Source organism: Neofelis nebulosa, chromosome 10 (genome assembly GCF_028018385.1).
Source record: "Neofelis nebulosa isolate mNeoNeb1 chromosome 10, mNeoNeb1.pri, whole genome shotgun sequence".
NCBI classification, from domain to species: Eukaryota; Metazoa; Chordata; class Mammalia; order Carnivora; family Felidae; genus Neofelis; species Neofelis nebulosa.
The window spans coordinates 97,026,191-97,043,811 of NC_080791.1; the positions used below are offsets into that span (position 1 = coordinate 97,026,191).

At 57.8% G+C, this 17,621-nt stretch overlaps 1 protein-coding gene across 3 annotated transcripts in view; it reads left to right on the plus strand.

Moving 5' to 3' along the window:
* Nucleotides 1-15,863, plus strand: part of CD82 (CD82 molecule) — a 51,041-nt gene extending 35,178 nt beyond the window's left edge. For all 3 annotated transcript variants that reach the window (XM_058688727.1, XM_058688726.1, XM_058688725.1), the window contains 6 exons: nt 1,794-1,918; nt 2,007-2,081; nt 11,432-11,533; nt 13,575-13,778; nt 14,528-14,611; nt 14,918-15,863. In XM_058688727.1, coding sequence (XP_058544710.1) covers nt 1,794-1,918; nt 2,007-2,081; nt 11,432-11,533; nt 13,575-13,778; nt 14,528-14,611; nt 14,918-14,995 — 668 coding nt within the window. In that variant the 3' untranslated portion in view covers nt 14,996-15,863. The remainder of the gene's footprint in view (nt 1-1,793; nt 1,919-2,006; nt 2,082-11,431; nt 11,534-13,574; nt 13,779-14,527; nt 14,612-14,917) is intronic.
* Nucleotides 15,864-17,621: the final 1,758 nt, after the last annotated feature.

Below are 17,621 nucleotides of genomic sequence, written 5' to 3' on the forward strand. Positions count from 1 at the left end.
GGCAGCCCAGCCCTGGCACCCCGAGAATGGGGTGGGCTGTCCAGGGCTTTTCCGGAGCTCCAGAACACTCTGTCTGTGACCAGGAAATGGAACTGAATCAGGCCCTCCTATCCACCCACATTTCGGCTTTGTAGTTTTTTCTTAAGGGCACTAACACCCCCTCGGTGGCCAGGGTGGGGATCTCAGCTTCTCCAAGGTCCCCCAGAGAGCCGGACAGTGTTCTCCCTGCTGACGGTCACTTGTGTCAGCCCTGGCCAAGGCTGAGTCATTAGGAGAGCAGGTTAAACTTCCAGATTCCAGGTGGTCCCCAGGGAAGTCTGTTAGTTGTGACAGACCCAGGAATCCACACTAATACACTCCAGGCTGCCCACCAGGTTTCTGGAAACATCCTGTCCCGGCTGTCTCCCTGAGAGTGCAGGGGCTGTCGTGGGAGGAGTCCACAGCCCCTGCCAATGGGAGGTGCGTGACGGCCTCTGGGTAGAGCGCATCCCAGGCCGGCAGGCTGGAGGCGGGCAGGAGCTGTGCCTTGTTGTCGTGAGTGATGTGATGGACTTCTTGGGAAATGTTGGTCACGTGCTCTGTTGGAACCCCGGCCTGCACCCGCTGGGGTGGACTTGGCCCGCCCGAGGCCCTGAAGAGGGTCTCGTGCCATCAGGCCCCTTTCGCTCTGCTTCACGCATATTTCTGCCAGACTCACACCCTCGCCTTCTGTCTCTCCTTCTTCAAATACTTCAGGCCCACTGCTTCCTCCTTGCTGTTCCCACGGCCTGGACTGCCTTCCCCTCAGGTCTTCACCAGGTCACTTCTCCGTCCTGGTCTCAGTTCACACTGGCCTCCTCGACCCAGCCAACCCACTCCCTGCCCCGTGGTTCTCTACCTGAGCCAGCCTCCGTGGCTTCTTGGCCTGCCCCCAAACCAGAGATCTGTACTGTTTACGTATGGCCCCCCACGCCCCAGCCCACTGGAGGTCAGCTCCTCGGTGTCGGGACCTCATCAGTCTGTACCCCCAGCAGCCCAGCACGACGTCTGGCATGCAGCGGGCACCTGGTAGGTTTGTTGGCTGAGTGAATGAACGAGCATCACGCCTACGTCGGCACGCGTGCCCCATGCGTCAGGGGAAAGCGCGTGGAATTGGGGGTGTGCAGCTTTCCACACCCCAGCTCGGTGCTTGCCCCTGGGCCTCTCTGAGCCTCTGTGAGGTGGCTGTGCCCCAGCCTACCAGGCAGGATGACGTCAGAGCTAGAGACGGTGTGCGTGAGGCTCTGGAAGGCAGAGTGGGCCGGAGAGGCTGGGGTTTATTATGACAGGGATAAGGAGGAAAGCAGGCCTTCAGTGTCTGTGGCCCCAGCAGAACCCGCCTGTCCGCAGTCCATTAACTCAGCAGATGTTCATTCAGGTAGCTCTTTGCTGCACTAGACAGTATTCAGGGAGCTGGGGGTTCAGCGGGGACCAAAGTCCCTGCCTTCATCCGGCTCACCCCTTCTCGGAGCCAGTAGGCCAGGAGCAGGATACATCAGTAAAACATAGTCTTTGCAATCCTAAGTGTCCAGGAGAGCATCAAAGCAGGGCTGGGGATTAGGACCGATGAGGGGCGTGGACATCCAAGGGAGGCAGCTCCCAAAGCGGGGAGGGAGCAGGTCCTTGGGTGGGGGCTGACCCCAGCACTCTGACTCCAGGGTGGGGCGGTTAGGAGCGGGCCCAGACCGGCGGGCTTTGCTCCGGACTGGCGGTGGTGCGCTTCAAGAGGGTGAGCCGCCCTGGGCTGCACTCAACGCCCCTCTTTCCATCCCCAGAGACCTCCTCCAGCTCGCTCAAGGTGGGGGCCTCCGTCTTCATCGGCGTGGGGGCTGTCACCATGTTCATGGGCTTCCTGGGCTGCATCGGCGCCATCAAGGAGGTCCGCTGCCTGCTGGGGCTGGTGAGTGCGGCTGGCCCGCCGAGGGGGGCAGGGTGGGGGCGCCTGGTAGCGGTGCCCGGCTGACTCCGTGCTGCTCTGTGTCCCCCAGTACTTTGCCTTCCTCCTCCTGATCCTCATCGCTCAGGTGACCGCTGGAGCCCTCTTCTACTTCAACATGGGCCAGGTAAGCAGCCCTCCGGGTCCCCGCTGGGCGGGGATGGGCCCCGGGGGTGGGCGAGAGACAGGGGCCCTCTGAGTTGTCCCAGACTAACCCAGGAGGTGCCTGGCAGCCTCTCAGGCCTGCGGTCCCTGCGATCTCCCGTCTCGCGCAGAGTTGCTGCAGGGCCTGAACGCGGTAGCTGTGCCCCAGCACTTTGTAGCTGCGGGGCGGTGGGCGAGCCGCTTGCCCCTGTGCCCGTCTCGCCTTCCGCAAACTGGGGAACTAGGGACGATAATGCATTCAACTCCCAAGGTTCTGGTGAGCATTCAGTGAGATTACTCTGGTAAAACCCAGCACAGCGCTTGGCATGGTTGTCCTTGTTCTTAGGCACCTCAGCAGGTACTAGATCATGCCATGAGGCCCAGGGAGGGGACTGTCAGCAAAAACATTTGTGTCACAAGGAAGGCACTCAGCTTTAAGGAATAGAAAAGCAGACTTACTGTGGCTTAAACCCGAAAGACGTCTGCCATCGACGTAACCAGAAGCCGGGTTTGGAGTCTCAAAGACTGTGTGTGCCACTCACTATGTGACAGCACTCACCTCACGGTCACAAGACGGCTGCCACAGCACCAGGCACAACATCTGTGTTGCTGCAGCCAGAAGAAAGGGAAAGGGACAAAGGCAAAGTAAGTCCTCCCACAGCCTTCCCCAGACGGGGTCGCAAAGGCACCCCTGGCTTTAAGGGGTCTCCAAAGACAGGCACAAAGGAGAAGGGAGCCGGGAATAGCTGTGGGGTGGGCCAGTCGATTGTGACCGTCAAAGTTACCATTTATGGAGCGCCTATTATGTGCACATGGTATGTTCTAGAAGCTTCTCCCACACGGTCTTGTTCTGTGGCAGCTGTGCACTGTGTTATGTTGACAGACGGGGAGGCAGGTGTTGAGAGGGGTGGGTGTGGCCAGAACAACAATAATAGTAGGCCACTTGACTTTCATTCTTTGATCCTCACCATGCCTTCCCTCTCAGGGTAGCGTGTGAATCCCCGTCCTACGGGCACAGGGCGAGGGCACCCAGCCAGCCGGTGGCCGGGCCGGGCGAGGGCACAGACTCCCGGACTCTCGGCCAGAGCTCGCCCCAGACCCACTGCACGTGGCCTGTGACCCAGCTGACCCTGGGGGCCCTGCCTTCCTCCAGCATTACAGTTCTTGTCCACCAATGGGGGAGGCAGAGCTGGTGGCTAGCGGGCCCCTGCCTGTTACCGCTTGAAGGTCAAGTTGCCTCAAATCACTCTTACAAGGAAGGTGAGAGAGCATTCAACCATCATCAGCCACTGACACCGAACAGAGCCTGGAACAGGCCCGGTACTGGCTGCTGCACGCACACGACAGTCACTGTGCTTTCCCCACCAAAAGGCCTAGGAGATCGTGGGCATGGTACCCTCGTTTTGAGACATGGGAGCACAGAAATTAAGCAGCGTGACCAAAGGTCACACAGCTAGTAAGTGGCAGAGCCAGGATTTGAACCCAGGCAGCTCGCTTGCTGGGTTCATATTGGTGAAATTTGCTTTGCAGTGGTCCCTACCTGAGTCTGCCTTACTTATTTATAAAGCCTGTTTCTCCGGAGAATTAGAGCTGAATTCCAACACAGGCACAGGGTCGCTAAAATCAAAGAGAGATGGGAAGAGGAAAACCAGTGTCCCTGAAGCCAGGGGACGAGATGCTCATGGTAGCTGAGGGCTAACTTGAATGCTGAGCTTCCTGGCAGCCAAGGCAAAAGGGGAAATAGTGGTTTCCGTAAACGAAAGGAAGTTCGCTTGGTGATCAGACAGGAAGGCAGTGTTTAAGGGAGGGAAACTCTTCCCAGTGAAAGCTCGTGAGATCCGGTCTTCATTTCAGCCCTCTTGGCACCCAGGGCTTCTCTGAGACCCAGTCCGTGGTACCTTATAATCAGGGTGAATAAAAACAGGGCCCCAGTGAGTTCCTGTGATTCAGAAGCTCGTCGACTCTATAAGGGTTTTGAGTGGTCCCCTTCTCATCCTCTGGGTGTTTCCCCATCTACCATCATCTATCGGATGACAAGCACGTGCCAGGAGCTGAGTAGTAACTTGGTACTTGGTTCAGTTGTACAAGCATTTTCCAATTGAAGAAACTGACGCTGAGAAAAGCAAAATGACTTTTAGACACAGCCACACATAACTCGGATGCGTCAGAGTGGAGAATTCCATCCCTATCCCTCTGACCCAAGGCCTATGCCTCCCGCTACGGTATGCTGCCTCCCTGTGGGCTGGTATAATCTCTGCTTGGCCAGTGACCAGGAGCTATGCCTCAGAGGCGTCCCACAGCCCCAGAGCAAGGCCTGTTTGGAGAATCAGGACTCCCGACTCCAGTCCAGACTGTCACACCCCACTGTTCCCTCCTCTGCCTCCTGCTTACCGCACCCCACCCCCCTCGGGCTCCACATCTCATGCCTCCGGGTCCCAGCCTGCCTCAGCTTGGCCCCCCTCTTCTCCTGGAAGGCAGAGGGATGTTTCCTGGCTCTGTTGGGGAAGTTCTGGCACCACTCTATCACCCCGAGTTGGAATGAATGATTTATTTTTTCTTTCCCAGCACATTGTAAATCCCGGTGGAAGACTAAACATGCCCTTGATGATGTTTATTCCTGTAGATGAGGTCCAGCTGGGGAGGTGAGCCTTGCTGAGCCTGAAGGGAAGAGGCCTTTTAAAAGCAAGGGCCCATCCTTCCCCTCACTCTCCAGGCCCCCCGGGCAGGTGGGAAGGACGAGCCACCGGGCCCTCCCTGAAGAGGTCTCCGGGGATGCCATTGGTCCTTCCTGCCCCAAGTTCTCAGCAGCCACTGTCCCCAGGGGAGCGACAGGGGAGGCTGGGAGCCTTGGGCAAGACACGTGGCCTCTCAGGCCCTGGGTTACGGCATCTGTAAATCGAGGGGAAGCCTGCTGGGCCCCCACTCCCAGGGCTGAAGCCAGCACACACTGCAACACGTGTATAAAATAGGGGTGGGGGCCAAGGCCTCAAGTCCACAACCTAACTGCCTGGGTGGCGATGCCTGCTCTGAGGCCCCCCGGCAAGTGACTCCGCCCGCCTCTCTGTGCCTCGCGCCTCGTGCGCCTCGCAGGTCAACCAGCGGTAACCGTGCGTGTCCACCCCCCGCCCCCTTTATCTGCAATCCTGAAACCCAAGAACCACTTTAAAAGGCAAAAAATGCCATTTGCAGCTCATTTGGTGGCAAAATCAAACCTAAGCAGAAGCAAGGCTATTTGTGGCCTCTGTTTACCCCCATTTAGGAGTCCCTCGGGAATTATGAATGGGAGGGACCGCGGGGTGTGGCACAAACCCCAGTCCCTTTCTAAAAGTGGAACCTCCCTTGGTGCCAGGGCACGCTGGCCCCAAGGGCCACCTCAGAGCGCTCTGCTGAGGGTGAAGACTGTCGCCGCGTGGGAAGGGCATAGCGTCGTGCCCGCCTAGGGCGGACATCTGCTGGCTCCGTGGCAAGGGTCTACCGCGATTGTCACCGTCATTAACTTCACTGATGCTTAGTAAGGGCTCAGTAAATGGCAGCTGTACCTGTTGCCATTGGTGGAACCTGAGTATTAGCAAGAGCTGTGGGCACCGGGATTTGGGAGTGAAGATTCCCTCTGGCTGTTTCCTCATCTGACTCTTTATCCAGCCTATTTAGTGGACACAGCCCAGGTCTGGGCTCCAGAGGCCCTGTGTTCTGGGGTGGGCTTGGACGATTTACCCGGCCTCTCTGAGTCTCAGCTGTGGTCTGGGGCCATTCCCAGCTCTGACACTCTGGGATCCTGACTTGTTCTCTGCAGGCAGTGGAGAGTGGGAGAGGGTCAGGAGGAAGCACGTGAACATACTGTTTGCCAGGATGTCGGGCACTGGCCTTGGCGTGCTTAAGCAGGCCATACTGCTGATCCGCCCGCAACCCGCACGGGGGAGGCCACCGGGGCTTCGGTGGGTTCCACCGGGGGCTTGAACAGAAGGCCTAGGGGCTGAGGGCTTGCGTGGGCTGGGTGGGAGCTGTGGGGTAGAGGTGGTGACAGTGGCCGGGCCACACTGCTGGATGCTCCCCCGGGAGGCTGGTCAGGAGAACTGTGATGCCCTTCCCCCACCTCCTCTTTCCCGCCTAGGAAGCTCAGAAGAGCCAGTGTGCCCACACCCTAACGTACAGGTGGTAAGACGGGTTCCTTGAGGACAATGCAGTTCTGTGAGATGCCTGCTCACTGTGCTGGAAACTTCCTGGTCCACCGGCCTGGATTTCTACCGGCCTTGGGTGTGGGCAGCTGGAGCCAGGACAGAGAGAGGTGGCCTTTCCCTTCCCTCTTGGGAAAGGGAAGAAGGCGTCCAAGCTGCCCTTCTGGAAGGGAATCATGGAGAGAGTGGGATGGAGACTGGTGTACCTGTCAGGTGCTGGGGCCTGTGTGGTTCCATGGCAGTGGAGGGCACTGCCTGACTCAGACTCTGCCCGAAGGAACTACGGGAGCCTGGGGAGTTCTGGGCTAGCTGCTTGTGTAGACTGTGGCTGGCTTTCAGGAAAGACGTAGGCAGTGGGGACTAGGAATAAACAGGCTTCCCCCTCTGAGTTCACCATTGCAAAGGGCCCGCGTTTCCTATCGGGATCCCAGGATGATGCCTCAGATCTGCTGTATCTGCATGCTTTTTTGTTTTTTCATTTTCTTTAGTTTTTATTTTTGAGAGAGAGAGAGAGAGAGGTAGACACAGAATCCAAAGCAGGCTCCAGGCTCTGAGCTCTCTGCACAGAGCCCGATGCGGGCCTCGAGCTCAAGGAACACGAGATCGTGATCTGAGCCGAAGTCGGATGCTCAACCGACTGAGCCACCCAGGCGCCCCTGTATCTTCATTCTGTCAAAGCACTTGGCAATGTATCCTGTGGGAACCCCAGGAGAGGACAGGAAGATGTGGGTCCATTACATTGCATGGCCGGGGTGGGGGGGGGGCACCCTGTTCCTAGGGGGCAATTGACTGCATTAAAGAGCGTGGAGAGAGGTCTGGACACCATCCCAAGGAGTGGTCAGAGGATCCAGAGAGGAGGGGGTAAAGGGAGACACAGTCTGGACTTGAGAGTATCTGAATGGTTTGTCCTGGGAGAGAGTGATTTGATTTGTTCCCGTATGCTCCCATCTGGGACTTGGGAGGAAGGGGGAACATGAGAACTAACAGGAATGGGTAGAAGTCATTTGAGCTCAACTTAAAGTGCATTGCTTGTATCAAAAGCCTCGCTGCTCCTGCGATGTGCTATTCTGTGAAGTACTGAGTTCCCCATCACAGGGAGCATTTAAGCAGCACCTGGACAAGTGTAGGAAGGAATGTTACATTTGGATGACGTGTGGGACTCCAAGGTCTCTTCTCATTCTACCTTTCTGTGAAAAGCCACTGCAAGGTGAAATAAAAGCCCAGCATTGTGGTAACAGGGAGTGCTGTGGTTGAGATCTCAGGCTTCTGGGGCTGCATGTATCAAGGTTACAGTCGTGTCTCTGCTGCTCGCTCACTGCGTGACCTTGGGAAGTTGTTCTGACTCTCTGGCCTGTTTTCTGGGAAATGGGGAAGGTGGTGGTATTGGGCGGGACCGGGGCTGGCCTCTTGGGTGTGTGACACAGGGTCCTACGCTTACAAGAGTCCATGCTTGGTTTATACTCTGATGGCTGTGTTGAAATTCTTAATCATTTTTTCTTTAAAAAAAAAATTTTTTTTTTTAACGTTTATTTCTTGAGACAGAGCATGAACGGGGGAGGGTCAGAGAGAGAGAGGGAGACACAGAATCGTTTTGAAACAGGCTCCAGGCTCCGAGCTATCGGCACAGAGCCCGACGCCGGGCTCGAACTCACGGACCACGAGATCATGACCTGAGCCGAAGTCGGACGCTCAACCGACTGAGCCACCCAGGCGCCCCAAAATTCTTACTCATTTTGAAGCAAGGGGCCCCGCATTTTCGTTTTGCACTGGGCTCTGATTACACGGCCGGTCCTGGGCAGGACCCTTCATCGCACAATTAGTGCCACAACCCAGACTGGCCGGAGCTGGCCAGAGGCTCGGCTGGATCCCAGGACTCTGTCCCTCTCCATCCCTCGCTCCTGTTCTCCTCCATCGGCTCCCTTCTCAGGCAGGCCGTCCCCTGGAGAGCCTGAGGTGGCCGTCAGCAACATAGGCCCTCATTCCGCCAGACTCGTGGAAAGAGAAGGTCCCCCCGAGTAACGAGCCCGTTCTTGAACCACTCACTCTACTCAGGGTGTGGAAAGCGCCAAGTGGCTGCTTGGGACTTGCCCGCGTCAGCGGGGGGAGGGACAGAGCTTCCCAGCCCCATGGACGTATTGAGGGGTGGTTACCCCTGAGGAAAGCAAGTACCGTTTCGAGAAGGGAGAATCCAGTGCAGAGCGGACAAGTTGCGGAGGCAGGGGTGCGGTGAGATAGTGGGCATCTTCCCGCTCCCCCTCCCTGTTCCTTCGCGTCCCAGGAGAACAACCTGGTTGCCAAGGTGACCTCCCTGAGCTCCCAACATGGCTTCCTGGGCCTCAGGATCCCCAGACATCCGCTCTGGGCTGAACCAGCCCCACGCCCTGGCCCCTATGGCCCGGCTATGTCCTTCAGCTACCTTCTGGGCTGCAGGACGGTGTGGTGTTTCCATGGAAACCACCCAGCCTCGAAGGAAACCACCCAGCTTCCATCACTTTCTCATTTCAGGGGGACTGAAATAGGGAAGTCTGGGCTGCTGTGGCAACCACGCTGGGGAATAAATAGAGTCTAGGTCGCTTGGGCGGGCAGGTGGGACAGCCGTGGGAGAGGCAGCCCGCCATGCAAATGCCTCTGGGGAACCCCCTGCTTGCCGCGCCTCGGGGATCCTCCGCCCACTGGGGAGAAGAGGTGGAGAACAGACGGTCAGGGCCCAAAGGCCCGAGACCCGCAGGCAGCCGGTCCCAGCTGTGTGACAGGGGCCGGCCACTCAGCTTCTCTGGGCCCTCCTTGACACGGCCCTGACCTACTGCAAGGTCTGGCCATGCGTTTTAAGTGCTGGCAGGGCTTAATGGGTGAACACTTAGGCCGGGAATCAGACAAGTCTGGGTCTAAATCCCAGCTCTTCACATGTTGACTGCGTGAGCCCGGCCAAGTTATTTAATCTTTCTGGGCCTCGCCTTGCGCATCTCTGAAAACGAGGGACCGGTCTGCCCTGAGGCTTAAAATGAATCAGTGCCCTCAAAGTGCTTAGCACGGTGCTGGTGCAGATCACGCACTTGATAAAAGCTAGCCACTGTTGTTGTGATTAATACCAACAGGAAAGCTTTACAAATCGTGAAGCTCGCGGGGGTGGGGGGGGGCAGTAAAACAAAAAGTACCATGCTGGGAGTTGTGTCAAGAGGGAGAGGGGCAGGGAGCCCTCCTGGGGAGGGGGCTAGTCTCCCAGGGTTAGTGGGGGGGGGCGGGGAGAGGGCTAGTGTCCCAGGGTTGTGGGGGGAGGGGGCAGAGAGCCATCCTGGGGAGGGGGCTAGTGTCCCAGGGTTGTAGGGGGGGGCAGAGAGCCATCCTGGGGAGGGGGCTAGTGTCTCAGGGTTAGTGAGGGGGGGCAGAGAGCCATCCTGGGGAGGGGGCTAGTGTCTCAGGGTTAGTGAGGGAGGGCAGAGAGCCATCCTGGGGAGGGGCTAGTGTCCTAGGGTTAGTGAGGGGGGCAGGGAGCCATCCTGGGGAGGGGCTAGGGTCCCAGGGTTGCGGGGGGCGGGGCAGAGATCCGTCCTGGGGAGGAGGCTAGTCTCCCAGGGTTGTAGGGGGGGTGGGCAGGAAACAGGGAGCCAGGGCTGTGGGTCCATCCGGAGGATGTGGGTTCTCTGAGCGCTATGTGAGAGCCGCCTGTGGGGTTCTCGCGGAAACCCACTCACTGCACTATGAGCTTGGCTCTGAAAACCCCTGCCTGGAAGTACCTGTCCCATATCCTAATCCTTTCCCCAGAACCCAGGGGCAGGTTTGCGGCAGTCCCCTTGACCCCCTGGCCCCTCGCCCTGGGGTTCTGTGGTGACAGCAGGAGGCTGTGACCAGCCTCTTCATGCTGATGTGCCAGGAAGGCCCCAGAACAAAGTCCACAGGAGGGACAGGCGGGGCCAGGCTGGGGCTGGCTCTTGCCTCGCCCCCCCCACTCCTACCTGGAGCCTGGGGCCCTCCCTGTTCTCAGTTCTCAAAGCCGGTTTCGGGTTTGCCTCCCTTTGCACAGCTGACTTGTTCCTCAAAAGCTGCCACATTGCGAGCCTCTGTTTGGAGCTCTGCTGAAGGGCCTTTGGGGTTGAACCGTTTGTCCCCTACACCCCTTCTCTGCCTTCTCTGCAAACCGCCATTTTCTTGGTGGGGTTCAAGTGCCTCGCTCTGTCACCGAGGGACCCCGAATTCCCAAGCATGGAGGGGGATCAGGACGGTCAGGGTCTGGATTTTGTGGGGCCTTGGCAGGCATGAAGATTAGTTACTTGGGAGAGTGTGAGTACCAGCCTTGTGTGAGGCGTGTCACAGACACACCCATTCGCTATTCAGGCACACCACTCCTACTCCGGCCAGGCTTCAGCAGGTACAGCCCTTGCTCCCATGGAGCTGACATCCCAGTGAAGGGGAGAGATAATAAATCCTGAAAACAAATGAGCATGGGAAGACAGCACTAGGAAGGAAAACACAGTCTGCCTGCCCTTGCAGGTCGAGGAGGGCCTGGGAGGGGTGGGGGGAGGGGATAGAGAAGGGATGTGTTCTATAGGGTGATCTAGGAACACCTTTCTGAAGAGGTGGCATTGAAGCAGAGCCCTGGAGGAGGTGGAGGAGTGAGGCTTGTTAATATTTGGGAGAAGGGAAAAACAGCTGGTGGGAATAATAAGTGCAAAGGCCCTGGGGCAGGAGTGCGCCTGGCAGGAAGACAGCAAGGAGACCTGTGTAATCAAAGCAGAAGCAGCCAGAGCAGAGGAAAGGGGGTTTGGGAGGAGCAGGGGCCAAAAAACGTAGGGCCTTGTGGGCCACTGAGGGGATGATGCTGGAGTTCTCCCCGAGAGGGACAGGGGGCCACTGGAGGGTTTGCAGCAGTGACATGGAAAGATGCACATTTAAAGGGTCCTGCAGCCAATGACTGCTGAATAGAGCATAGGGCGGGAGTGGCTGGCCCTGACTGCTCTGGGCTTAGTGTGGCGGCCAGCAGGCGGCTGGCACCCTGGAAGTACCAGGAAAGTAGTTGGAATGGACAGTGAAATGCCTTCAAGCCAAGAGCGTGTCCCTAGAGTTGGGGTGGGTGAGGAGAGAGGCCTTCTGAGTAGATGTGACCACAGGTGGCGCACGGGTTTCAGGAAATCTGCCCTTGATCTTGTTCTCCGCTCTGCAGCTAAAGGAGGAGATGGGCAACGTCGTGACCAAGCTCATTCAGAACTACAAGGATGGTCACGAGGACAGGCTGCAGGAGGCCTGGGACTACGTGCAGGCTCAGGTGAGGCGGGGGTGGCAGGGACAGGGAGGCGTGAGGGTCCCGGCCTGTGTGGGTCTGGGTCTGGGTGTCCGTGTCCCTGACAGAACGTGCCAGTGACCGTGTCTGTGCGTGCGTATCTGATGGGGGCAAGGGGGCCCCTGAGTCGTCCCCTTCCCTGGCGCCCCAGCCACCACAGTCCCTCGCTCAGGGGGCCCAGGGTCCTGGGGGCTGCCCGAGGCTCGCAGCGCTCCGGTCTGGGGTCAGGAAGAAGGCCCTTGTGTCACGCCAGGCTGGGGAGTGTCGGGAGTCCGTCCTGGGGGCTGAGGAACCGTGTGCCAAGGCTGATATGCTCACACGAGTCTGAGTGGAGGCTACCTCTGGGAGGGTATTGACAGGACAGGTGCTGTGGGAACCTTCTGGGGTGAGAGGAAGGTTCTATCCAAATCCTGATGCAACTGGCAGTTAATGCCAGTATGTGTGTGTGAACATCAAGCTGTTTGTGCCAGTGTTTGTGTATTCCGCCTCAGTTACAGTGAGAGAGATGGACTGACTGACTGAATGAATGAATGAATGAATGGCTGAATGAATGAATGAATGGCTGAATGAATGAATGAATGAATGGCTGAATGAATGAATGAATGAATGGCTGAATGAATGAATGGCTGAATGAATGAATGAATGGCTGAATGAATGAATGGCTGAATGAATGAATGAATGAATGAGTGAGTGAGTGACTTGCATTCTGTGTTCCCAGCCTGCCCTGGTGGTGAACCATTCACCACACCCACAAATGGACCCCAGTGATGGTGAGGATCAGATGGGGCGAGTTCAGGGCGTGGGGGGGGCTGTGTCAGCTGGAAGGCTCTGTGCGCGCAGGAAGATGTTTTTATCACACGCTCCGTGTGACCCGCCATTGCTGAGATTAGAAGGAGGCTGCTGTCCCAAGATGAGCACGTACACCTTCAAGGAGTCTGGGGGAGAGCTGGGTCCCTCGAGGGATGGCGTGCACCCTACCCTGGGAGGTAGCTGACTGGTTGGGGGGTTCCCGAGGCAGACAAGGCCTCTAGATCATTCTGTCAGACGCTGCTTGGAACTGGGGCTAAGAAAGCTGACTGAGTCAGGCTCCTGGGGGCTGGAATACCAACTGTGACACTTCCTGAGCCTCAGTTTCCTCGTCTGTAAAATGGGGCTGTTGATCCATGCCCGTGTGAGATGTTTCTGAAGCCCACGGCCCTTACGCACCACGTGAGTGGGGAGGTTTTATTGTTCCTGCACAACCACTGAGACGTGGGCCGGTGGTGGCTGGAGACAGATCCTGGCACCAGTCAGGGTAGGAGGCTCTGCCTGGTGTGGTGGAAGGGCCCAGGAGACCTGTCTGCTTTCGCTGAGCATGTGAGGGCCTGGGGGTGCCCCTCAGAGGCGTCAGCCTCCCTGCCAGAGGAGGCAGCCAAGTACCTGAGCAGATGAAGCCGGGAGGAACTGCTGCCTGCAGCCCGGGGAGCCTGAGCGTGCTTGGCTCGCCCCCTGCTGGCCACCGGGCTGCTCGTCAGGCACCTGCCACCCTGAGATGGGAGGGAAGCAGGCGAGGGGCACAGACCACACGCCTGAGCCACAAAGACCACAAAGTTGAGCCGCTGGTCAGTGGCAGAGCTGGGATTTGAACCCGGTAGCCCGACTCTAGACACCCCCCCCTCCCCCGCTCTTCAACTATGTGCCGTTCACCTTTCTTGTGTCCTATACGACTACGTTCTGTCTTTCAACTTGAACGTCCCTCCTGTTCTCCTTTATTATTTTTACTGCTCCCAATTTATTTTTCTTCCTGTTTTAATATTTATGGTATGTGTTTCCTGAAAGCCCCTTTAAATTCCCCGTGGCTCACAGAAGCCAAAGTGAAACCTGAACTCTGATCCTGGCAATTTGGGCAGGACCGGCGGGGGGGGGGGGGGGGGGGGGCGGTACCTGAAAGCGGCAGATCCGAGCCTCCGTCCTGGGAGACCCCACCCTGGCCAGGAGGGCGGCCTGCCTGAGGGCCGCAGCCACAAGCGGCTGGTCTCCCCGGCAGGTGAAGTGCTGTGGCTGGGTCAGCTTCTACAACTGGACGGACAACGCTGAGCTCATGAACCACACCAGTGTCACCTACCCCTGTTCCTGTGAGGACCGGGAGGGGGATGACAGCTTCCCTGTGAAGACGGGCTTCTGCGAGGCCCCTGATGGCAACAGGACCGAGAGCGGGAACAACCCTGAGCTCTGGCCCGTGTACCGTGAGGTGCGTGCAAGGTGGAGCTGGGGCTGGGCCTGGGGCACTCGTGGGTTCGGGCACAGGCCAGTCAGGCTTGCCTGAGCTACTCCTTCCTACCTTCCCTCCTTCCTTCCTTCTTCCCTCCCTCCCTTCCTCCCTCCCTCCCTCCTTTCCTCCTTTCTTCGTCCCTCTCTCCCTCCTTTCCTCCTCCCTCCTTCCCTCCCTCCCACCTAACCTTCTTCTTTCCTTCTCTTTTCCTCCTAACCTTCCTCCCTTCCTCCCTTCCCTTCCCTCCCCTCCCTCCTTTCCTCCTTCCTTCCTCCCTCTCTCCTTTCCTCCTTCTTTCCTTCCTCCCTCTCTCCCTCCTTTCCTCCTCCCTCCCTTCTTCCCTCCCTCCCTCCTTCCTTCTTCCCTCCCTCCCACCTAACCTTCTTCTTTCCTTCTCCTTTCCTCCTAACCTTCCTCCCTTCCCTTCCCTTCCTTCTTCCCTCTTCCCTTCCCTTCGTCCCTCCCTTCTTTCCTCCCTTCCTTCCTTCCTCCTCCCTCCCTCCTTCCCCCCTTCCTTCCCTTAGCTGTTCCTGCCCTTGATTCATCTGTTTGCTTGTCATTTGTACCTGCCTCTACATATTCGTTAATTTATCCATTCAAGGAGCATACTCCCCTCTCTGCAGGCCCTCTGCGCTGGGGGCGGGCCCTCCTGGTGATTGGGCATGGAGAGGTGAGCATGGGAGAGGAGAGCTGGGCATGTGTGACATGGCTGTGTTCTCCCCTTGCAGGGCTGCATGAAGAAGGTGCAGGTGTGGCTGCAGGAGAACATGGGCATCATCCTAGGCGTGTGTGTGGGCGTGGCTGTCACTGAGGTCGGAATCCTTTCCCCCCCCCCCTCCCCCCCCCCCCAGCCATATCCCATTGTCCTTGCCCTGCTGAGGCCCCCTGGAGGCGGAGGCCCATCAGCTTCTAGAGGCCCTGCAGCAGGCCTGGCCTGACCACTGCCCCTCCCCGGGCCCCTCTGCTGCTGGAATCACAGGCTGGGCATGAGGCTTTAGTTGTGGGTCTGCTTAATCCTGTGCAAACCCCGTGACCCTCGCTGACCCAGACAGTGAGATGCCGCTCCGGGGGCCTGGGTGGCCCTGCCTCCCTCTGACTCTTGCCCTCTCCCCCAACAGCTCCTAGGGATGCTCCTGTCCATCTGCCTGTGCCGGCACATCCATTCCGAAGACTACAGCAAGGTCCCCAAGTACTGAGGCAGCTGCCGCCCCCACCTCCCTGTCCATCCCCCAGCCTCATGGCTTCTCGGGGTCTCCCTGGCTCTCCTCCAGGCTCACCTCCCACCTCCCTCTCCCACACCCATCCTGTGCCGGCTGGAAGCAGGGGGCTTTCTGGAGCCTGGACCCCTCTCCCTACCTTTTTGCCTCCAGACTTGAGCCCCGGGTGCTCTGTGGATCCTCTGCTTACCTACAGCGTTCTCTTAGCAATCCAGAGAAAACGCTCCCCGCAGCGTCCCTGCACAGGCGGACTGGGTTTCTACCTGCCTTGGGAGCTGTATATATTGGATGGCAAAGTGTATTGAAAATTGAGGGTCGGGGTGGGGGTGGGGGGTGGATAAGGCACCCTGGGCTGTCAGGGGATGCCCACTACGTGGGTAAACTTTTTTTCCATGATAACGCTTCTGTCTTTGGCTTTCACATTTTCATTGAAGGCAGTGGGAGAGGGCGGGCTTCGCCTGACCGTAGGAGCAGCAACCCTTCCCCGGGCGGCCCCAGCCCCGCCCTGGCAGCTCAGCTCAGCCTAGGCCCTGCCGTGAGCTGGCAGAAGAGCCCCCTAGACAAGGGAGTCTGGACTGGCCCCGGGCTGCTTAGGGAATCCGAAAGGCGAACCCTTGGGGCATGACACAGAGCTGACCCTGCATTCGCCAGGATCCCGCGCTATCCAGGGACGGGGGGAAGGATGCTTTCCCCCTGGAGAAGCTAGGCTGGCCTGTCGTCTGCCCCCTAGGGAATGGGTGGGTGAGGCTGTGCCTTGTGAGGGGGTGGGGAGAGGCTCTGTGCGTAGCTCTGTAAAACATGTTCGAGGTTTGACAACTAACTATTAAAGAGGATTTGTAACAATCCAGTTGGCTGCGTGGAGATACTGCTTCTGAGTTCGGGAGGACCAACGGAGAAGAGGCCGGCGGCCCCTGAAGCGGGGCCCCCGAGGGCCGTGGCTGGGAGGTGTTTCCGCTGGGCCCACCAGGTGGCGCTGCTGTCCCAGCCAAGGAGCCCAGTGGAGCCCGAAGTTGTTCCTACTTCCAGGCACCCCATCAGCCCCGGGCTGGTGAGCCTTTCATACCAGCGGGAGCACTGGTGAAAATGCAGATTCCAGGGCCCGGGGGTTCTGATGCAGCAGATCTGGGTTGGAAAAGAATCTGCATTTTTAGCAGCCCGCCAGTGATTCCTGATTCATGAGGCCCTGATAAGATGTAGCCACAGATGCTCCCCAAAGTGGGGGGGGGGGGGTGCGGGGCAGGCCAGACAGCCTTGTCTCCAGCCGGGAGGTAGGAGCACACACTTTAGGGACAGTGTGTCTGTTGACCTGAACCTAATTAATTTCTTGCAAAAGACTTTCTGTGGCTGCTCCACAGGCTCAAGCCCGTGGAAGGCACGGGGACAGCCCCAGGGGCCGAGGAACCCTGCAGCTCCATGGAGGCTGCTCTCCGCTGCAGTCAGAGGCTCTCCCTGGAGCTCTTACAGTGCACGGAGGTCTGAGGGCTCTGAGTGAAGCCATTCCAGCTTATTTATGACCTGCTTCATTCCACGGGGAAGTACGGGTAATAAAATATAAAACATAACAGGGAAAATACAAAATTATGAGGAAATAGAGGCATGGGTGAGATAAGTGCTGCTGAGTTGCCCCACCTGGTGGTGGCACATTCGTGCTGTGCACCTCACGTGTTCTCCATGGCTGTACTCAGAGCAGACATCACTAGTCGATCGCCATTCTCATTGCCTTAGCCCAGATGCCAAGGCCATGCTCAAAGCAAATGTTACTCATTGCAGCCTCGGAATCCTTCCCTAGTCGGTACTATCCATAAATCAAGTTGGCATGCAAAATGAAAGCAGTTGCCGTCTTTGAGCTCTGGTTGTTTGGTTGAGCCATATCTAATTTTGCCTCCGAGCTTCCTGGTGGTCAAAGCAAAAAGGGAAACTGTCAGCTTTATAGCTCTCATTTCCCAAGGTTTCCTTAGCTTAGCTACTAGGAAGAGTGTGGCTGGCTGGAATCTAGAATTCAAGACCACCCTCAAACACACAGACTTTGATATCCCTTCGTGACTGGAGCAAAAAGGATAAGTGAGCCTACTGGGCCTGACCTTACGCTGGTTATTGGCAGCAAGGACAGAAGCTGTGCGTCTGTCAAGGAATAGACAGGAAGACCCAGTGAATGCATGCAAAGCAATTGGGTGACCATTTCACATAGTAATCGGTGCTTAAATAGCATGTGCCCTGTCCTGGCCTCCCTGACATAGGTTAGCGGATTTACTCACTATAATCCTATGAGATGCCTATCCCTCATTCTCCCCAGTTTATGGATCAGGATGATGAACAAGTGATCAAATGATTTCAACATCCTGCTGTCGCCGACAGGAGCCAGAGTCACACCCCGGCCCTCTAGTGGCACGGTCCACAGGCTGAGGTGGATCCGGGAGCTGTCCCACACTGGCTGTCTGCCCGCTCTGGCCCATGGAGGGACCCACATGCCACCCCTGGCCTGATGATGGCCTCCTAGGGGAAGAGAGGCTGAGTCCCCGCCTGTGGGTCAGATAAGGAGACTCGGAGCCGAGTGGGGTGGGGACGCAGTCGGATTCAGCTCAGAGGTGCCTCGGTGCCCACTCAA